This window comes from Hemitrygon akajei, chromosome 7 (genome assembly GCF_048418815.1).
Source record: "Hemitrygon akajei chromosome 7, sHemAka1.3, whole genome shotgun sequence".
Taxonomy (NCBI): domain Eukaryota; kingdom Metazoa; phylum Chordata; class Chondrichthyes; order Myliobatiformes; family Dasyatidae; genus Hemitrygon; species Hemitrygon akajei.
Window position 1 is genome coordinate 99,153,387 of NC_133130.1, and position 22,069 is coordinate 99,175,455.

The 22,069-nt window shown below is 43.0% G+C and overlaps 1 protein-coding gene across 3 annotated transcripts in view; it reads left to right on the forward strand.

Moving 5' to 3' along the window:
* Positions 1–8,954: 8,954 nt before the first annotated feature.
* Positions 8,955–22,069, forward strand: part of LOC140730737 (uncharacterized protein C6orf118-like) — a 52,306-nt gene continuing 39,191 nt past the window's right edge. Inside the window, exons 1-2 of one of the 3 annotated variants that reach the window (XM_073051561.1) lie at positions 8,955–9,070; positions 14,855–15,545. In XM_073051561.1, the coding sequence (XP_072907662.1) occupies positions 14,874–15,545 (672 nt within the window). In that variant the 5' untranslated portion in view covers positions 8,955–9,070; positions 14,855–14,873. Of the gene's footprint in view, positions 9,071–9,113; positions 9,153–14,854; positions 15,546–22,069 lie in introns of those variants that run through there. The other 2 variants (XM_073051562.1, XM_073051563.1) reach the window with 2 other exon arrangements.

A 22,069-nucleotide genomic window follows, 5' to 3' on the forward strand; every position in this document is an offset into this window, starting at 1 on the left:
ATTATGCACTTTATGCAAGTTGAATCGCTTTTGAAACATGTCAAACCACCCTTCACTTGCCAAGAAAGGTTTTCCTTGTGCACCGCTACCCTCTTCTTTCAAAAGTTCATCATAGAGGCTCTTGGCCTTAGCTTGAATAGCATTTGTACTTAATGGCACATTATCCCGTGTCTGGTCTTTTATCCACATGCTCAGGAGTCTTTCCATATCATTTATCACTTCGCTGTGTTGAAAGTAGAGTGTTTGAGCATTTAATGGTGCAGCAATTTGAACACTTGTCTTAATTTCATCTCTGTTGTCTCTTATTGTTGCCACTTCAGATGTGGCTAGCCCTAGTGTTTTAGCAATTGTACTAAGTTTTTCTCCGGCATCAAACCTTCGTAAAATATCGAGTTCTATATCCAGTGAAATTGCTTTACGTGGTTGTTTCGGTTTACAACTTGCACTTGAACTTGTTAGCCTTTTCCCGGACATCTTGAAGGTAAATAAAATGAGAAAATCTTGAAATTAAACTGCTAGGAAAACAAAAACGAAAGCTATTGCGCTAACTGAATTCAATTGAAATCGCCATGTTTTTTGCATACGCATCAAGAAACATTAATCGAATTTCTGAAAGAATTTATCACTTTTTCACATTTTGTGCCTATTTATTTACAAGATAAATTCCATAAGAGTGATTTTTTTTATTATGTACCTCAGATTATTTGGTAATGATTTGTTAATTCAGCAAGGGCAAATTTCTGCTACCCAAATTGTGGTAATGGGAGGTACATTATATCAAAGGATTGGAAGACTGTAAAAATCATAACATTATTCAAAAAGGATGGAATACAAAAAGTGGTGATTTCAGGCCAGTTAGCTTGTGTTAGAAAAGCAGTGGCATCAATTATTATGGAAATTATAACAACATTAGGAAAATCAAAAGATTCAAAAAGGGAGGTTATTGACTTTGGTTTGGAGAGTAATGTAGGATGGACTGATGGAACTGCTTTGCTTGGAAGTGGCATAGACTCAACTCTGCAGAAAGGTCTCCTCCTCTATTGTATTAAGTGGTAACCTGATCAAACGTGGCCTCATGAACGTGAAATCCTATCTGGTAAGTTGATGGAAACTGCACTGTGGCAGACAGGAAAGCTGTACAAGGGGTAGTCGAGACTGACCAACACATCACTGACACCAGCCCACCTGCTAGCAAGGAAAGCTGCGGGAAAAAGGCCAGCAACACAATGAAGGATCCACCTGCCCTGCTCCTGGAATATGTGTCCCACCCACTCCCATCAGGGAGGAGGCAACGTAGTGCCCACTCCAGTACCACCAAACTCAAAAACAGTTACTTTCCCCAAGCAGTGACACCTCCACTCAGCAACCCACCCCATCACACCTCCCACCAACACTACTTTATCAGTTTCTTTCAAGGTTACCCTATGTACAGACACTCCTGTGCCTAGCGTCACTTTACGGACATACAATCTGTATATCAAAGCTATCTTATGTGTTTTTATTGTTGTGTTCTTTATCATATTTAGATTTTTTTACTGCATCAGCTCCCGAGTAACAATGATTTCTTTCTCCTTGACACTTGTGTACTGGAAATGACATTAAAATGTCTTGAATCTTGAAGAAAAATTAGTCAGAGTCAAAGGAAACCTAGGCTTCTATACCTTGAAGATATCTGGATCCTTGACTTTCTCATTGGAAGACCACAGTCCATTTAGATTGGAAATAGTACCTCCTCCTTGGTGACAATCAATACAGGCATACCTCAAGGACGTGCACGCAGCCCTCTCTTCGACTTTCTCTAGTTACCACTGTGTGGTTAAACACCATCTATAAATTCATTGTGACACAACTGTTGTTGGCAGAATCTCAGATGGTGATGAGGGGATGTACAGGAGAGAGATAGATCAGCTTGTTGAGTGGTGTCACAGCAACAACCTTGCACAACGTCAGTAAGACCAAGGAATTGGTTGTGGACTTCATGAAGGGGAAGTTGGGAGAACACAGTTCAGTCCTCATTGAGGAGTTGGCAATGGAAAGGGTGAGCAGTTTCAAGTTCCTGGGAGTCAACACGTCTGAGATCTATTCTGAGCACAACATATTGATACATGACAGCAGCTATATTTCATTAGGAGTTTGAAAAAGTTTGGTATATCACCAAAGACTAGCAAATTTCTATAGATGCACTGTGGAGAGCATGCTGACTATTTGCAACACCATCTGCTACGGAGTTGCCAAAGCACAGGATCGAAAAGAGCTGCAGAGGGTTGAAAACTCAGCTAATTCCATCTTGGGCGTAAGCCACCCCACAACCGAGGACATCTTCAAAACACGATGCCTTAGGAAGATGGCATCCATCAGCATTAAGGATCCTCACCATCAAGGGCAGTCCCTCTTCTCATTCATTGCTGCCTTTGTGGATAAGGTACAGGAGCCTGAAGGAACAATGTTTCAGGATCAGCATCCTCCCTTCTGCCATCAGATTTCTGAATGGACCAGAAACACTAACTCAATTTTTGCACTATTTAAAACATATCTTTCTTATTGTAACCTCCGCCTTAAATGCACCCAGTGATCTTTCCTCCATAGATTCACCACCCTCTGGCTGAAATAATTCCTCCTCATCTCTGTTCTAAATGGACGTCCCTCTATTTTGAGGCTATGCCCTCTTGTCCTAGACTCCCCCACCATAGGAAACATCCTCTTCACATTCACTCTATCTGTGTCCTCTTGTCCTAGACTCCCCCACCATAGGAAACATCCTCTTCACATTCACTCTATCTGTGCCTTCTTGTCCTAGACTCCCCCACCATAGGAAACATCCTCTTCACATTCACTCTATCTGTGTCCTCTTGTCCTAGACTCCCCCACCATAGGAAACATCCTCTCCACATCTACTCTATCTAGTCCTTTTGAGAGGTATCAATGAGATCTCCCCTCATTCTTTTAAAATTCAGCAAATACAGGCCCAGAGCCTTAAATCACTGCTCATAAGATAACCCTTTCATTTCTGGAATCATCCTTAAGAACCTCCTTTGAACCGTCTCCAGTGTCAGCACATCCTGCTCACAATAGTCCAAGTGAGGACTCACCAGTGCCTTATACAGCCTCAGCATTACATTCCTACTTTTATATTCTAGTCCTCTTGAAATGAATGCTAACACTACATTCGCTTTCTTCACCACTGATTCAACCTGCAAATTATCCTTTGGGGAATCCTACACAAGGACTCCCAAATCTCTTTGCATCTCAGATTTTTGAATTTTCCGTTTAGAAAATATTCTATGCTTTTATTCCTTCTGACCAAAGTACACGACCATACACTTCTGCAGCCCCTCTGCTTCCTCAATACGTACTACTTACCGCTCCACCTATCTTTAAATCGTCCCCAAACTTGGCCACCAAAACATCAACTTCATCAAAAAATTGTTGATATACAATTTAAAGATTAGCGGTTGCAACACAGACCCCTGTGGAACACCACTTGTCACCAGCAGCCAATCTGAAAAGGATCCCTTTATTCCCTCTCTTTGCCTCCTGCCAGTCAGCCAGTGCTTTATCCATGCTAGAACTGCACTGTATGGCTGCTGTAAAACAAGCAAATTTCATAATACGTCAGTGATAATGAATCTGATTCAGATTCAGTACATGCAATATAACTGGAGTTTCTAAAGGTGTTCATATAAGGTGCTACATAAAAGATTACTTTTCAAGATACAGGCTCAAAGGATTAGGGGTACTATGTTAGCATGGAGAGAGGACTGGCTATCTGGCTGAAAGCAGTGTATGGGAATAAAGGGGCTAATTTATAATGCTTCACGAACTGTAGCTGTTGAAATACAGTCAGTGGCTACTTTATTAGGTACACCTGCTCATTAATGCAAATATATAAACAGCCAATCATGTGGCAGCAGCAACTCAATGCATTAAAGCATGCAGACATGGTCGAGAGGTTCAGTTGTTGTTCAGGCCAAACATCAGAATGGGAAAGAAATGTGATCTAAGTGATTTTGACCATGGAGTGATTGTTGATGCCAGCCAGGGTTGTTAGAGCATCTCAGAAACTCCTGGGGCTTTTTACTCACAAGTCTCTACATTTTACAGAGAATGGTGTGGAAACAAACAAAAAACATCCAGTGAGTGGCAGTTCTGTGGGTAAAAATGCCTTCGTGAGAGGTCAGAGGAGAATGGTCGGACTGGTTCAAGCTGACAGGAAGGTGACAGTAACTCAAATAAGCACATGTTACAACAATGGTGTACAGAAGAGCATCTCTGAACGTGCAACATATTGATCTGTGATGTGGATGGGCTGCAGAAGCAGAAGACCGTGCACTCCTGTCAGCTAAGAGCAGGGAACTGAGACTATAGCAGGCCCAGGCTCATCAAAACTTGACAGCTAAAGATTGGCAAAACATCACCTGGTCTGACAAACCTTGATTTCTGCTGTGACCTGCAGACAGTAGCGTCAGAATTTAGCATAAACAACGTGAATCTATGGATACATTCTGCCTTGTGTCAACTGTTCAGGCTGGTGCAGCCGACAAATCTGCAGCAACTGTGTGCTGCTACATGTCAACGTGGACCCGAATCTCTGAGGAATGTTTCCAGCACCTTATTGAATCTATGCCACAAAGAATTCAGGCTGTTCTGAGGCACAGGTGGGTCCCACCCAGTACTGGAAAGGTGTACCCAATGAAGAGGCCACTGAGTGTATATTGATGATTTAAAGGAAGTGCATATACTGTAGACCAATATCTGGATTATAGGAAGTAGTAAGAAAGCAAACTGTGATGATTATAAACAATTTACAAAGAGAAAGGCAAATTAAATCTGTGGGTGCCACGGCAGCATAGCAGTTGCGTGACACCATGACACTTTGGGGCGTTCCAGAGTTCAATTCCAGCGCCATCTGTAAGGAGTTTGTACATTCTCCCTGTGAACCATGTGGGTTTCCTCCCAGTGCTCTGGTTTCTTCCCACAGTCCAGGACGTACCTGTTAGTAGGTTAGTTGGTGATTGTAAATTGCCCTGTGATTAGGTTGGTATTAAAGCGGGGGTCGCTGGGCATTGCAGCTCTTTGGGCCGTGTTGTCTCTCTAAGCAGAAAACAAAAATTTAAAAAAAAAGTGAGGTTACTAATTTAGGAAGAAAGAGCAATAAAACCATATTACACGTGTGTTTCGGCCTTATGGGTAAGGGAATTTCACCTTTTACAGAATTCACAAATAACTGCACAAAATTTTGAGATGCGGTATAAAATTCGCACTTCAGAATTCTGATAAATAGTAAATTAATTTTTAACTCACATTTCCTGACACAGGTGACACAGCTTTGCAAGACGAAATATCGCAATATGGACCATTTTTAGGATCCCCTACCAGAACATGGGAGTCACCTGTATTTGAAAAGAGGATTGACTACCACACAAAGAGGTCTGGGGTACTCATACCTGAGACACAGAAAGCTGAAGCATAGGTACAGCCAGGTAATCAGAAAGGTGAACACAATGCTGGCTATTATTTCAAGAGAGTTCACATATAAAAGTAATGAATTCTCACTAGAACTGCACAAGGGACTACAAGACCTCACCTAGAGTACTGTGCAGAGTTTGGCACTGTATTCAAGAGAGGTATGCTATCATTTGAAGCATTCGGGAGATGATTTCATGGATAGAGGGGCTGACTTAGGAGGGAAGGTTGGACAGGTTGGGTTTGTACTTAATGGCGTTTATAAGAACGAGAGGTATTCTCACTGTAAGGTTCTTAGGGAGATATATAAAATAAATGTGGGATTAGATAGTACAATGCCTGGCTTAGCAAGCATCTATTCAATACAGAGATCAGAATGAATTTCTCTGGTGAGTTTTGATTCTTCGTCTTTGAAAACTCTGGAACAAAGAATTCCTAATGAACACTGATTTCTCAAACTTCTGATAATTTCTCCCCCCTCTACCTTCGCTCTTTTTCAATTCCCCATTATGGCTCCCCCCCCCCCACCTTTACCCATTCTCTTCTCCCTTTCTCCCATGGTTCACTCTCTTCTCCTATCAGGTTCCTTCTTCTTCAGCCTTTTCCACCAATAACCTCCCAGCTTCTCACTTCAACCTCTCCCCCACCCATCCACCTACCTACCTTCTCCCTCATCTGGCTTCATCCACCACCTGTCAGCTCTGCTCCTTCCTCAACCCCCCCCCCCCCCCACTCTCCATATTCTAGCTTCTCCTCCCTTCATTTCCAGTCCCAGCTATTTTTTCCCTTCCATACATGCTGCCTGACCTGCTGAGCCCCTGCAGTATTGTGTGTGTTGCTCTGGATTTCCAGCAGCTGCAGTCTCTTGTGTTTATTCCCCCCCCCCCCCATTGCTATTTGTTATGGAAATAGGAATGAGCCCAGAATCTTGTCCTTTCATCTTCGAACACTGGAAAAAGGGGACAGCGGTTCCTGGAGACTCTGTTATCATCTGGAATGCCTCAGCATCTGCACTTTCAAACAAGCATCAAATTCTGCTTTCCTCATAGTTACCAACATTCTCAGTCAGATGCTTCATTCAAATCCTGAGTCTTAATGCCCTGAGGTAACAAACACCAGATTCTGCTGTAAGATTATTAACGTAGAAAAGACGCACTTTGGTCCTCCAATTTGAGATGTCTGTAAGTGAAAACTGATGATTTACACTGCTGCACTTCAAATGGTTGTGGTTTGGCTGAAGCCCTCTCAACCACTGAACTCATCTACATGATACGCTGTTGTAGGAAAGCAGCATCCATCATCAAGAGACCCCCACCACCCAGGCCACGCTCTTTTCTCACTGGTACAAAAGCCTCAGGACCCATACCACCAGGTTCAAGAACAGTTCCTACCCCTCAACCATCAGGCTCCTGAACAAAAGGGGATAACTACACTCACTTGCCCATCCATTGAGATGTTCCCACAACCAATTATCTCACTTTACGGAGTCATCTCATTATGTCATGTTCTCATTTTTATTGCTACTTTGCATTTGTAGTTTGGTGTCTTCTACACTCTGATTGATCTTTCATTGATCCTGTTATAGTTACTATTCTATAGATTTGCTGAGTATGTCTGCGGGAAACATCCTGGTGAATGTCTTCTGCACCCTCTCCAAAGCTTCCATGTCCTTCCTTGTAATGAGGCAGCCAGAACTGCACACAAAACTCCAAATGTGGCCCGGTCTATGTTTGATACAGCTCCATCATGACTGGACAACTGTTGCATTCAACTGCCCAACCCATGAATGCAAGTATGTCACTCTATCTGCCTGTGCTATCATTTTCAGGGGAGTGCATGAGTTACGGACACTTGCTCATACCAATGAGTTCTCAAAAATATTAACAAAGTAAGAACTAGTCTTGAAAATAAATGTTTACATGTGACTTGTTATTCAAATACCATTGTCTCCTAAGAACAGAGGCACCATTTTCAATACAGAACCTGCTCGACAGAGCTGCTTTGGAAAATGACATGCAATAATCTCTAATGATACTTGTGCAATTATACTCTGCTAAATGGTGTAAGTCACTGATACTTCATTGAAACCACTCTTTGTGTGAAATGTTCTGATTCTGTAATATAATCAGGCATGGGAGGACAATAAATATCCATGTTACTGGTCTTCATCAAGACCATTCCTCACATTACTGAGGAGATATGGTTATCATATTAATTGGTATTGTGTATTTTGCAACTTAAGAATACAATCTGCTTATGGACACCCCTAAAATCAGAACCTGTTTGTAACCCGAAGATCCTTAGGAGCATTTATGTGAAGCTGATGTTGGGGCACACTCCAGACATCCCTGAAAGTGGCAACAGTAGTGATAGAAGTAGTACACTAGGTGTACTACAAATAATAGTACAGAAGGTGTTTGACAAGCTTGCCTTCGTCAGTCTGGGCACTGGCTGTAAGAGATGGGAGGTCACAAGTTGCAGCTGTACAAAACCGGGTAGGCAGCATTTGGACACCACTTTACCTGCACAAGGAGGCTTTGGAGGCAGAAAGAGTTCACCAGACTTTGCCTGGATTGAAAAGTATTAGCCAAAAGGAGAGTTTGGATAAACTTATGTTTTCTTTGGAGTGTCAGAGGCTGAGGGAATAACTGGTAGGGGCTGCTAAAGTGATGAGAGGCATACATTAGGTAGATAATCAGAATCTTTTTTCCCCAAAAATGAAATTTCATTTACTAGGGGGGGGGGGGGCAGGGTTTACGGTGAGAAGGGGGCAAGTTTAAAGGGGATGCGTTGAGCAAGTTTTTTTTTTAAGTGTGTGGTAGGTATCGGGAAAGCGGGCACAGTCCTCTCCACCTATGACAATGTCTATCATTAAGGATTCCTACCATCCAGATTATGCCCTCTTCTAGTTGCCACTGGAGGCAGAGAATCCTGAAATCCCACGCAGCCAGGTTCAGGGACTGCAACCACCAGTTTCTTGAATCGACCTGCACGACTCTAACTCAGCAACCGAACACCTCCCGCATTACCGTGGACTTTTCTTCAACTCTTTCGCTCTAAAGGTCTTTTTGTCTCCCCACTGTACAGTTTAATTTATGCATAAACTTCTCCTGTTGCTTGTAAAGCTGTTGGAAGTTTTCCATTATACCTGCACCTCACTGTAAGGGCACATACAGCAATAACATGGTGGAGAGACCATACTTATGGACTGGAGGAATAGAGAGCATGATGAATGAGCGTCATTAATTTCACAGACATGCTGGACCGGAAGGCCTGTTCCCATGTGAACAATGTAAATATTTGGACAACCACGGCATACCCTTTACCTCAGCGCCACTCTCCCTTGTCTGCTAACACCACGGACGATCCAGCACATTATCCCCGACACTGCGGCTTCCGGTTTACATCACGTGACGGTCCCGAGAAAGACGAGGCGGAAGTGACGGACGTCTTGCGGCGGACCCGGCTGCTCGTCTCCTAGCAACTGCGAAGCGCCGGCCTGGAGGGAAGCAGGCGAAGTGACCGGCGGCAGAAGGGCCGGTTGGCGGGGTGGGTCGTCAGCCATACCGCCCAGGTCAGCGCTCGGGCCTCGGAGCTGCCCTTAAAGGTGGGCTGGGAACTTATTTCTCTGTAAACTGACAGGCTGGGAAGCTGTTTAATCCACTGCCTTGCTGCGCGGTAGTATCATGGTTAGTACCACGGTTCAGTTCCTGCCGCTGCCTGTGAAGAGTTCGTGCATTTTCCCCAGGGCCGCGTGGGTTTCCTCTGGGCGCCGCGGTTTCCTCCCACAGCTGGTTGATCAATGTCCCACAGTTAGGCTATTGGGGGTTGCTGGGCAGCACCACTCAGTGGGCTGGGAGGGCCTAGTCTGCTCGGTATCTCAATAAATAAACAAAGATCCGCTCATGGTGAAGGCATCGGGAGGAAAAATCCAGGGCAGACCAACGTTGTGTTCAATGCAGACTAGCAACTCCTGTAATGCCGCTGGTGACAATCTGCCTCTGCCGTTACTTTGGATTCATCAGCTGCTCGAGAGGGGGACCCTGCTGCGTGGACAACAGCTTCTCTCCATATCATACTGCCCTGTCTGTTGTGTATTGTGCAGATAACTAGACACAATGTCCATCGTTTACTTCGACCAATGGAGGGCCTCAAGAGGGAACAAGTTGTAGGGGAGTGGTGTTGACGGCGTTGGTAATTGTTTTTATTACTGTCACGTGAACCGAGATAATGGTTTTGTTTTGCATGTCCACCATGCCTCACATAATTATATCCAGGCTGTAAGGCAAAGGAAACCAGAACACAGAATCTCGTGTTGCAGTTACAGAGGAAGTGTTCAAATGAAAGCGGAGTTTACAGTCAAAAGCACCAAGCCCGTGCGTGCACTTCCTTACAGCAGCATCACAGGGGTATAATATTACGGCACAATATTCACCAGAAAAAAACATACATTCAGCATAAATGATACAGAATGCAAGGCTCACCACATGGTTGATTGTTTATCTTTTAGCACATGACAGATTTCCCCAAGAGCAGCCTGGACTTGATGTCTAGGTAGAAGAAGTGTGGCAGTTACGTTGCTAATCAGGGATAGTATCACAGCTGCAGAAAGGGAGGATGTTGTGGAGGTATTGTCTACTGAGTCAGTGTGGGTGGTCAGAATCAGGAAGAGACCAATCACTCTAGTATTCTACTGACCCCAATAGCACTATGTATTGAAAGGAAATATGGATGATGCCAACTGAAAATTTCAAATCCAACTGTTTGGGAGGGGTGCAAAGACAGATTGTTTACAGACTCTGTGACAACTTAGTGTATTTCTAAAAAGATAAACTGGAGAGGAGTGAATGACTCAGCTACCACTGGACTTGCTCCTGTCTGCAAAGAATAACATATATCAGCAATGTAATTTCCCCTCCAGAAATGAATATTCCAAACGACTTTTGCAAATTGTTGCAGTTAATAGAAGTAATCATGAGTCTTGTATGATTTTTGTCTACCTTGGCTACAATACTTTGAAGTTCCCCTCCAATTTTGATAGTTTTTGCTAAGATCGAATTGAATAGCTGAACAGCTTGCATACCTAAGTGACTGCCGCTGCTGTTCTTTGTAAGCATGTGGACAATCACTGTATGAAAAGAGTGATTTAACACTCACGAGGAAATCTGCAGATGCTGGAAATTCAAACAACAACACACACAAAATGCTGGTAGAACACAGCAGGCTAGGCAGCATCTATAGGGAGAAGCGCTGTCGACGTTTCGAGCCGAGACCCTTCGTCAGGACTAACCGAAAGGAAAGATAGTAAGAGATTTGAAAGTAGTGGGGGGAGGGGGAAATACGAAATGATAGGAGCAGACCGGAGGGGGTGGGATGAAGCTAAGAGCTGGAAAGGTGATTGGCGAAAGTGATACAGAGCTGGAGAAGGGAAAGGATCATGGGATGGGAGGCCTCAGGAGAAAGAAAGGAGGGGGGGGAGCACCAGAGGGAGATGGAGAACAGGCAGACAACTAAATATGTCAGCGATGGGGTAAGAAGGGGAGGAGGGGCATTAACGGAAGTTAGAGAAGTCAATGTTCATGCCATAAGGCTGGAGGCTACCCAGCCGGTATATAAGGTGTTGTTCCTCCAACCTGAGTTTGGATTCATTTTGACAATAGAGGAGGCCATGGATAGACATATCAGAATGGGAATGGGACGTGGAATTAAAATGTGTGGCCACTGGGAGATCCTACTTTTTCTGACGGACCGAGCGTAGGTGTTCAGCGAAACAGTCTCCCAGTCTGCGTCGGGTCTCACCAATATATAAAAGGCCACACCGGGAGCACCGGATGCAGTATACCACACCAGCCGACTCACAGGTGAAGTGTCGCCTCACCTGGAAGGACTGTCTGGGGCCCTGAATGGTGGTGAGGGAGGAAGTGTAAGGGCAGGTGTAGCACTTGTTCCGTTTACAAGGATAAGTGCCAGGAGGGAGATCGGTGGGAAGGGATGGGGGGGACGAGTGGACAAGGGAGTCGCGTAGGGAGCGATCCCTGCGAAAAGCAGAAAGAAGGGGGAGGGAAAAATGTGTTTGGTAGTGGGATCCCGTTGGAGGTGGCGGAAGTTACGGAGAATTATATGTTGGACCTGGAGGCTGGTGGGGTGGTAGGTAAGGACAAGGGGAACCCTATCCCGAGTGGGGTGGCGGGTGGATGGGGTGAGGGCAGATGTGCGGGAAATGGGAGAGATGCGTTTGAGAGCAGAGTTGATGGTGGATGAGGGGAAGCCCCTTTGTTTAAAAAAGGAAGACATCTCCTTCGTCCTGGAAAGAAAAGCCTCATCCTGAGAGCAGATGCGGCGGAGACGGAGGAATTGTGAGAAGGGGATAGCATTTTTGCAAGAGACAGGGTGGGAAGAGGAATAGTCCAGGTAGCTGTGAGGTCTGTAGGCTTTTAGTAGATATCAGTAGATAGGCCATCTCCAGAGATGAAGTCAAAGATCAAGAAAGGGGAGGGATGTGTCGGAAATGGACCAGGTAAATTTGAGGGCAGGGTGAAAGTTGGAGGCAAAGTTAATGAAGTCGACGAGCTCAGCAAGCGTGCAAGAGGCAGCACCAATGCAGTCGTCGATGTAGCGAAGGAAAAGAGGGGGTTGGATACCGGTATAGCCTTGGAACATGGACTATTCCACAAAGCCAACAAAAAGGCAGGCATAACTGGGACCCGTACTGGTGCCCATGGCTACACCCTTGGTTTGGAGGAAGTGGGAGGAGCCAAAGGAGAAATTATTGAGAGTAAGGACTAATTCCGCTAGACGGAGGAGAGTGGTGGTAGAGGGGATTTGGTTAGGTCTGGAATCCAAAAAAAACCGAAGAGCTTCGAGACCATCTCGGTGGGGGATGGAGGTATATAGGGACTGGACGTCCATGGTGAAAATAAGACGGAGGGGGCCAGGGAACTTAAAATCATTGAAAAAATTCAAAGCATGACGAAGGGTCTCGGCCCGAAACGTCGACAGCGCTTCTCCCTATAGATGCTGCCTGGCCTGCTGTGTTCCACCAGCATTTTGTGTGTGTTGTTTCCTGGATAGTATGTTACCTCCAAGGTGCCAGGGTCAGGGACGTCCTAGATTCTGTCCATAGCATTATAAAGAGGGGCTGATAAGCATCCAGAAGTGCTGGTACTGTACATAGCAGTGCCAGCAACATAGGTAGTGTACAATGTACTGTGTATGTTAATCAAAATGACTTCTTTGTTTTGTTAAGAGTAGGAATGCTTCTTTGTATGATAAGTGCTTTCTCTCACAGTTGTTTAGCTTTAGACTTGCTGATATTGGGATTGTATTAATTTGTTGACCAATGGGGAATGTTATTTTGTCTTTTGGGTTTGGGAGCGGGGGTTTCGCGGTCTTTTCAGGGGAGTCGGGAAGAAGACACCAAGGAAGGTGGACGTGCGCTGCACTGCTCGGTTGACCACCAGGGTGGTCCCAGGTGCGAGGACGTGGAAGTCGGAGGAAAGTGACGAGGGGTCGAATGGTTCGACGGTTGAGCTCCAACGATGTGCATTAAACTGACTGAACTTTGATAAGTTGGCGCCTTTTACTTTATTTTCTTTTCCTTCATATATATTGTATTGCATAGTACTCTTTTAGTTTTAGTAAAATCTTTAAAGTGTATTCCATAACGGTATCTGGTGTGAGTTTGATATGGTGTGTGCGCGCGCGGCATAAACTTGATTCTCACAGCACCTGCGTGTACGGGAGGTGGGGTTGGTGAGTGGCTGGATCTCCTTTTCCCCTAGACATATACCAGCCTGTTGGGTAAGTGTTACAGTAGGAAAAGGGAGGAGTTCCTGAAGAAAGAATATAGGGAACTAGGTCGGAAGCTGAAAGTGAAAACCTCAAGGGTAGTGATTTCTGGATTGCTGCCTGTGCCACGTGCTGGATAGAATGATTTGCCAGATGAATGTGTGGCTGAGGAATTGGTGCAGAGAGCAGGGTTTCAAATTTGTGGATCATTGGGATCTCTTCTGGGTAAGGTATGATCTGCACCAAAAGGACAGGTTACCCCTGAATTTGGGGGCAGATTTGCTAGAGCTTTTGGGGAGTGTTTAAACTAGTTTAGCAGGAGGATGGAACCAGAGTGGTAGGTGAGATGATAGGGTAGTCACTATACATGTAGAGAGACTATGAGGAAGGATAGGTAGTTGATAGAGCAAAATTGTAGTCAGTGGGATGGATTGAAGTGTCTGTTTTAAGGCAAGATGTATCAGGAGCAAGGGTGATCAACATAGAGCATGGATCAGTACTTGGAACTATGACATTGTGGTTATTATATAGACTTGGCTGTCACAAGGACAAGAATGGTTGCTGTGTTTAGGAAGGATTTCCTGTTGATATGAGGAACATTGAAATCTCTCACTAGCTGTACCCACCTGTTCTCACAGCTGTGTGCAATTTCTTGACACATCTGCTGTCAAGTTCCTACTGACTATGGGAAGATCAATAAAGTCCTATCAAAGTGTCCATCTCCTTCAGTTTTCTAAATTCCATCCAAACCTCCTTATCGGATGATCCCTGAAGAATGTCCTCTCTGAGCACTGCTGCAATGTCCTCCCTTATCAAACATCCCCTTCACTCCTACCTGTTTCTCTGACACACCATCAGTATCCCAGAACATTCAGCTGCCAGCCTTGCTCTTCTCTCAGCGAAGCTTCTGTTATGGTCACAATATCCCAGTCCCTAGGGGTAGTTTGCCAGCCTTACTTGTTAAGCTGTGTGTATTGAAATAGATGGAATGCAAAGCAGTGGCCAGATCTGCCCTTTTGCTGTGAGCAAGGCCACTGTGATTGTTAGGCTTACGTGCTTATTGAACTGCATTCACAAACCCAGAGACAAGTCGTCTCAGTGCAGAGATGAGACTTAGTTCCACAGGAATGAAGGGGAATTGATTTCTCTCTTTTGGGACATGCTTATTATAGATAAATTTAAAGACTGACAATGGAGCAAAATAGCTCCTTGCATAACAAAAAGGTAGATTTGGATAATCGCTGTAAACTGAAGGAAACATGAGAAGTGTATTCAAATCAAGACTCTTAGAAGGAGATTTCCTGTCATCTTGAGCTTTTCTTCTAATTGGTCTCCAGATCTACTAAATATGGTTTCTGGTAGCGCACTAACCTTCCCATGCTTCTGTAAAAGCCACTTGCTCCCTGCCATCGGGATCTCACCAACCAACTGGTTATTTCTAACTGGAGTTAGTCCTGACGAAGGGTCTCGGCCCGAAACGTCGACAGCGCTTCTCCCTATAGATGCTGCCTGGCCTGCTGTGTTCCACCAGCATTTTGTGTATGTTGTTGGTTATTTCACACTTCACCACTTGGACTCATTTATTATGTTTCTAATTTTTCAGGCTTTGCTTCACCGAAAGGATGAAATCCGTGAAGTGCACCAACTCAAACGAGAAAACACTTCGACAGCTTCTCTGTGGTTGTGAAAGGGCTCAGAAGGCTGACATCCTTGCCTACAGTTTTGGCCATTTGAACCACAGGAATCTGTATAAAATATCTGGGCAGCATGAAGGCTCGGCATCATGGCGGAGTGCTAAAATGTCCACCCTGAAGAAAGAGAAAAATGCATTAACCCAGCAGTCAAGTAAGAAGAAAGCAGAGAAAATGAGCGAGGGAATGGCAGATCTTGGCCGGAGATCTATGCTTCCAATATTGCCTCCAGCTAACTGCTCTGACAATTCTGATCGGAATACAGCTAGAGTTTCTCAGTGTACACCAGATAATACTTCATTCACATGCTCGGCAACCGCAGATGCCAAAGAACAAATGCTCCAAGATCACTTCATCAGTGAGGAATTTGACTTAACTACCCTCATGCTCATGAAACCTCAGCAGCAGAAATGTGCAGGACCCCACAGCAATCATGACCAGAACCAGTTTGTTGAATGCTACTTGGCTGGAGTGACGAAGGCGGACCAGTTCCGAAAGCTACTCGAATTTGAGAAAAGAGTCCTGATGAAGCAAGACCTTCTGGACAGGGATATAATGTCTGGTTACAAAGCTGTAGTGAAACATGAGTGGAAGTTAGCGCATGTAAGAGATTTTATAGGTGTGATGAGATGATTAAAACCACCACTCAGAATCAAAATAGTTGGGGAGCAAAGGAAGGAAAGAATTGAAAAGATTTTTTTTGAGGAGAAGGTTGACAGGAATTCTTTGGCAAACAACTCAGTGTATTGTAGAATTCTACTGTCCCTCAAATAAGCATTACTGAAAATGGATTTACTGTGATTTAGATGTTTCATTTTTTAACCAGATGGGAAAATAAGTTGAGACATTTTATCAGTGCAACCTTCTTTTACATTTTTATCTGTTTTTGTGGCCTTTTTTTTGGAATTCTAATAAATCTGCCTCATACTTGAAACAAAAAAATCACCGAACTCAAGGGATGGACAAAAATACTTTCCCCTTGTTTTTCTGATATGTTCTCACAAGCTGTCTCTGCATGATTTCTTGGAATTCCTCACTCATGCTATGTTCAGGACACCAAGAAGTTGCAAGAGTACTGTGGCATAATTCAAAAACAGCAAAGATCAACTAAGAAAGAGATGATATTGAAATTAATTTAAAAATGGATAAATCTATGTCTGCAGTTACAAAAATTGTATTTATGTAACTTAAGTAATTTATGTCCTTCCCCTTTCTTACTTTTTCTATTCCTCATTTTTGGTTCCCCTTCTCAATTATTCATCATCTCTAACTGGTGCCCCTCCTCTTTACCTTTGGTTCACTTGTCTCCTATCAGATTCCTTCTTCTTCAGCCCTTTACTTTTTCCACCTTTTATTACCTCCCAGCTTCTCACTTCATCCCTCTACATTCCCCACCTTTCCCCTCACCTGGTCTCACCTATCACCAGCTAGCTTGTACTCCTACCCCTCTCCCTTCCTTCTTATTCTGGACTTCCCTCCCTTCCTTTCCAGTCCTGTAAAGGATCTCAACCTGAAATGTTGACTGTTTATTCCTCTCCATACATATGTAATGACCTGCTGAGTTCCTGCAATATTGTGTGGGTGTGTTACCCTTATGTTTCCCCCTAATGTTCTCCTAGGCTCAGGGACAGCTTCTACCTTGCTGCAATAAAACCATTAAATGGTTCTCTAGTATGATAAAGTGGTCCTGTTGAGTTCCTCCAGCATTTTGTGTGTGTTGCTTTGGAATTATAACCATATAACCATATAACAATCACAGCACGGAAACAGGCCATTCCGGCCCTCCTAGTCCGTGCCGAACTCTTAATCTCACCTAGTCCCACCTACCCGCACTCAGCCCATAACCCTCCACTCCTTTCCTGTCCATATACCTATCCAATTTTACCTTAAATGACACAACTGAACTGGCCTCTACTACTTCTACAGGAAGCTCATTCCACACAGCTATCACTCTCTGAGTAAAGAAATACCCCCTCGTGTTTCCCTTAAACTTTTGCCCCCTAACTCTCAAATCATGTCCTCTCGTTTGAATCTCTCCTACTTTCAATGGAAACAGTCTATTCACGTCAACTCTATCTATCCCTCTCAACATTTTAAATACCTCGATCAAATCCCCCCTCAACCTTCTATGCTCCAATGAATAGAGACCTAACTTGTTCAACCTTTCTCTGTAACTTAAGTGCTGAAACCCAGGTAACATCCTAGTAAATCGTCTCTGCACTCTCTCTAATTTATTGATATCTTTCCTATAATTCGGTGACCAGAACTGTACACAATATTCCAAATTTGGCCTTACCAATGCCTTGTACAATTTTAACATTACATCCCAACTTCTGTACTCAATGCTCTGATTTATAAAGGCCAGCGTTCCAAAAGCCTTCTTCACCACCCTATCTACATGAGACTCCACCTTCAGGGAACTATGCACTGTTATTCCTAGATCTCTCTGTTCCACTGCATTCCTCAATGCCCTACCATTTACCCTGTATGTTCTATTTGGATTATTCCTGCCAAAATGTAGAACCTCACACTTCTCAGCATTAAACTCCATCTGCCAACGTTCAGCCCATTCTTCTAACCGGCATAAATCTCCCTGCAAGCTTTGAAAACCCACCTCATTATCCACAACACCTCCTACCTTAGTATCATCAGCATACTTACTAATCCAATTTACCACCCCATCATCCAGATCATTTATGTATATTACAAACAACATTGGGCCCAAAACAGATCCCTGAGGCACCCCGCTAGTCACCGGCCTCCATCCCGATAAACAATTATCCACCACTACTCTCTGGCATCTCCCATCTAGCCACTGTTGAATCCATTTTATTACTCCAGCATTAATACCTAACGACTGAACCTTCTTAACTAACCTTCCATGTGGAACTTTGTCAAAGGCCTTGCTGAAGTCCATATAGACTACATCCACTGCCTTACCCTCGTCAACATTCCTCGTAACTACTTCAAAAAATTCAATAAGGTTTGTCAAACATGACCTTCCACGCACAAGTCCATGCTGGCTACTCCTAATCAGATCCTGTCTATCCAGATAATTATAAATACTATCTCTAAGAATACTTTCCATTAATTTACCCACCACTGATGTCAAACTGACAGGTCTATAATTGCCAGGCTTACTTCTAGAACCCTTTTTAAACAATGGAACCACATGAGCAATACGCCAATCCTCCGGCACAATCCCCGTTTCTAATGACATCTGAAAGATCTCCGTCAGAGCTCCTGCTATCTCTACACAAACTTCCCTCAAAGTCCTGGGGAATATCCGGTCAGGACCCGGAGATTTATCCACTTTTAAATTTCTTAAAAGCGCCAGTACTTCCACCTCTTTAATTGTCATAGGTTCCATAACTTCCTTACTTGTTTCCCACACCTTACACCATTCAATATCCTTCTCCTTAGTGAATACCGAAGAGAAGAAATCGTTCAAAATCTCTCCCATCTCCCTCGGCTCCACACATAGCTGACCACCCTGATTCTCTAAGGGACCAATTTTATCCCTCACTATCCTCTTGCTTTTAATATAACTGTAGAAGCCTTTCGGATTTACTTCCACCTTATTTGCCAAACCAAACTCGTAACTTCTTTTAGCTTTTCTAATCTCTTTCTTAAGTTTCCTTTTACATTCTTTAGGGGAGAAATTATGTAATTTCTTTTACCTAGTAAAACTTCCCCATCGAGTCTGCTCCACGATTATGTCATTTCTCTCTCAACCCCATTCTCCTGCCTTCTTCCTGTAATCTTTCATGCCATGACTAATCAAGAACCTATCAACCTCTGCCTTAAATATATCCAATAACCTGGCCTCCACAGCCGCATGTGGCAACGAATTCAAAAGATTCACCACCCTCTGGCTAAAGGAAGGCCTCTTCATCTCTGTTCTAAATGGACATCCCTCTATTTTGAGGCTGTACCCTCTGGTCCTGGACTCCCCTACACTAAGAAACATCCTCTCCACATCCACTCTATCTAGGCTTTTCAAGATTTGATAGGTTTCAATGAGATCCCCTCCCTCCATTCTTCTAAATTTCTGTGAGTAAAAACCCAGAGCCATCAATTGCTCCTCATACAAAAAACCTTTCATTCCCATAATCATTCTTGTGAACCTCCTCTGAGCCCTCTCCAATGTCAACTCATCATTTCTTCAATAAGAGGGCCAAAACTGCTCAGATGAGGCCTCACCAGTGCTTTATAAAGCTTCAATATACACCCTTGCTTTTATATTCTAGTCCTCTTGAAATGAATGTTAATATTGCACTTGCCATCCTTGCCACAGACTCAGTCTGCAAATTAACCTTTAGGGAATCTTGGATTTTTGAATTTTCTGCCCATTTAGAAAATAGACTTTTTATTCTTTCTTCTAAAGTACATGACCATACACTTCCTAATACTATATTCCATCTGCCACTTCTTTGCCCATTTTCCTAAACTGTCCCTTCTGCAGTCTCCCTGCCTTCTGAACCTTTCTTCCTGCCCTTCTACCTATCATTGTATCATCTGCAAACTTAGTCACCAAGCCATCAATTACATCATCCAAATTATTGACATACAATGTAAAAAGAAGTGGTCCGAAAACTAGTAATCATTGGCAGCCAATCAGTAAAAGCTACCTTTATTCCCACTTTTTGTCTCCCGCCAATCTTCTATCCATGCTAGTATCCTGTAATATCATGTTCTTAACTCGTTCAGAAGCCTCATGTGCAGCACCTTGTCAAAGGCCTTCTGAAAATCCAAGTACACAACATCCACTGATTTTCCTTTGTCTATCCTGCTTGTTATTTCCTCAAACAATTCTAGCAGATTTTCCCTCAAGAAAACCATGCTGAACTTGGCCTACTTAACCATGTGCCTCCAAGTACCCTGAAACCACATCCCTAACAATCGCTCCAACATCTTTCCAGCTACTGAGGTCAGGCTAACTGGCCTATAATTTTCTTTCTTCTGCCTCTTCTCCATTTTTGAAGAGTGGAGTGGCATTTGCAATTTTCCAATACTCCAGAATCCAGCGATCCTTGAAAGATCATTAATAATGACTCCATAGTCTCTTCAGCCACCTCTTTCAGAACTCTGGTGTGTAGTCCATCTGGTTCAGATGACCTATCTGTCGTCAGACCTTTCAGTTTGCCAAGCATGTTCTTCATAGTATTTCACTCACTTATGCCCCCGACACTATTAAACTTCCGGCATACTGCTAGTGTCCTCCACAGTGAAGACTGATGCAAAATACTTACTCAGTTCGTCTGGTGTTTCCTTGTTCCCCATGACTCCAACTTCATTTCCCAGCCTTCCAATATCTACTCTTGCCTTTCTTTCACTTCTTATATAACTGAAAAAACTTTTGGTATCCTCTTTTAGATTGTTGGCTAGCTTACCTTCATTTTTCATCTCCCACCACCAAGATGGCATCTTTTATTTGCCTTCTGTTGATTTGTAAAATTTTCCCAATCCTTTACTTTCCCACCAATTTTTGCTCTAATATATGTTGTCTGTTTTACTTTTATGTTGGCTCTGACTTCCCTTGTCAGCCACGTTTATGTCATCTTTCCTTTAGAATACTTCCGTTTCTTTGGGATATATCTACCCTGTGCCTACCACATTGCTCCCAGAAACTCCAGCCAGTGATCTTCTGCTGTCATCCCTGCTGGTGCCCCCTTCCAATTATCTTTGGCTAGCTCCTCTCTCTTGACTCTGTAATTCCCTTTACTCCACTGTAAAACGGATACATCTGACTTTAGCTTCACCCTCTCAAATTGCAGGGTGAAATCTAAGAGCATGTTACAATGCTGCAGCTCTAAATAAAATAAATAAATAAAAATAGCAGGCTTAAGGAGTGTGTAAAGTGAGATGGAGAGATTTAAGGAAAGAACTTTGGAGTTTAAGGCCTGGGAAGGTGTCACCGCAACTATCAGGTTAACAATAATTAGAAATAAAAATACACAAGAAACCAGAACTGGAGAAGGGTATAGAACTCAAAGGGTTCAAGGAAATTATAGAAGTATGAGGGGCAATGCTTCTTTGGAAGGAAATGATCTTACAAACAACAGTGTGAATTTTACAAATGGTGGTGTTGCTGGACCAAAGCTAATTTATATTCACTAATATAATAGTTGTTGATAGATAGGCAGAATTTTGAGCAAATCAAAAAAAATTGCAAAGGCTGAAAATCTGAAATAAAAATAGAAAATGCTGGAAGTATTAACAAGTCAAGTCACATCTGTGGGAAGAGAAACAAAGCTAACACTGCAAGTTGAAAGGTCTTCAAACTGAAATACTGGCTTTAATTCCTTTCAGACAGACATGACCTGATCTGCACGTTCTGTTCTAGAGCAAAGATAACTAATCTATTTCCTGTTAATTATTCAGTACAGTTAAATAAAATTTTAGATTGAAAATTTTGGAAGAAATATATAAGAAAATGTTTTAAACAGGTTGAAATGCAAAAATGTAGGTAGGAAGAATTAATAGCAATCTGGAATCCTTGGCAACATCATACAAAACTACAGTCAGGCAGCTTCTGGGGATGTGGTGCAAATTCAATGGCAAATGTATGTGAACAATGAAATTCTAATGGAATGTCAATGGTCAAAATGGCTTCATTTGATATTGTAAGTCATCCAAATGAATAGGATGTAAAAATACAGTAGTGATTTCATTATTGAGTTATTTTCTAAATGTGTAATTATTACAAATTGTAAACAGTGAACTACTCATAGCAATTTGAGCTTCCGTTTGGAAGTAACTGAGATTAGCTGCTGATTTGTGAGGACTGAGGAAAAGAGCAAGGATTAAAAAGAATAAAGAAGATAATCTCAACACACTGAAAAGCTATTTGTTAAAGATAATCGAGTTCTAAAATCAAAGCAAAGATGGTAATATTCCATATAGTTCAAGTTCTGGTAATATGGATGCCTTGCTTCTTGGCATCCACTTACATTGGAAAATAAGTTCATTTAGCTGGTCTTCTTACTGCCATTTTCAGTTGTCTAAATTATTTATTTCAACAATCTGACAGCTTTACATTTTAAGTTTATACATGCTGTATTTGTCAAATTGACTTGAATAATTTAAGCTATTATGGAACATAGAACAGTACAGCACAATACAGG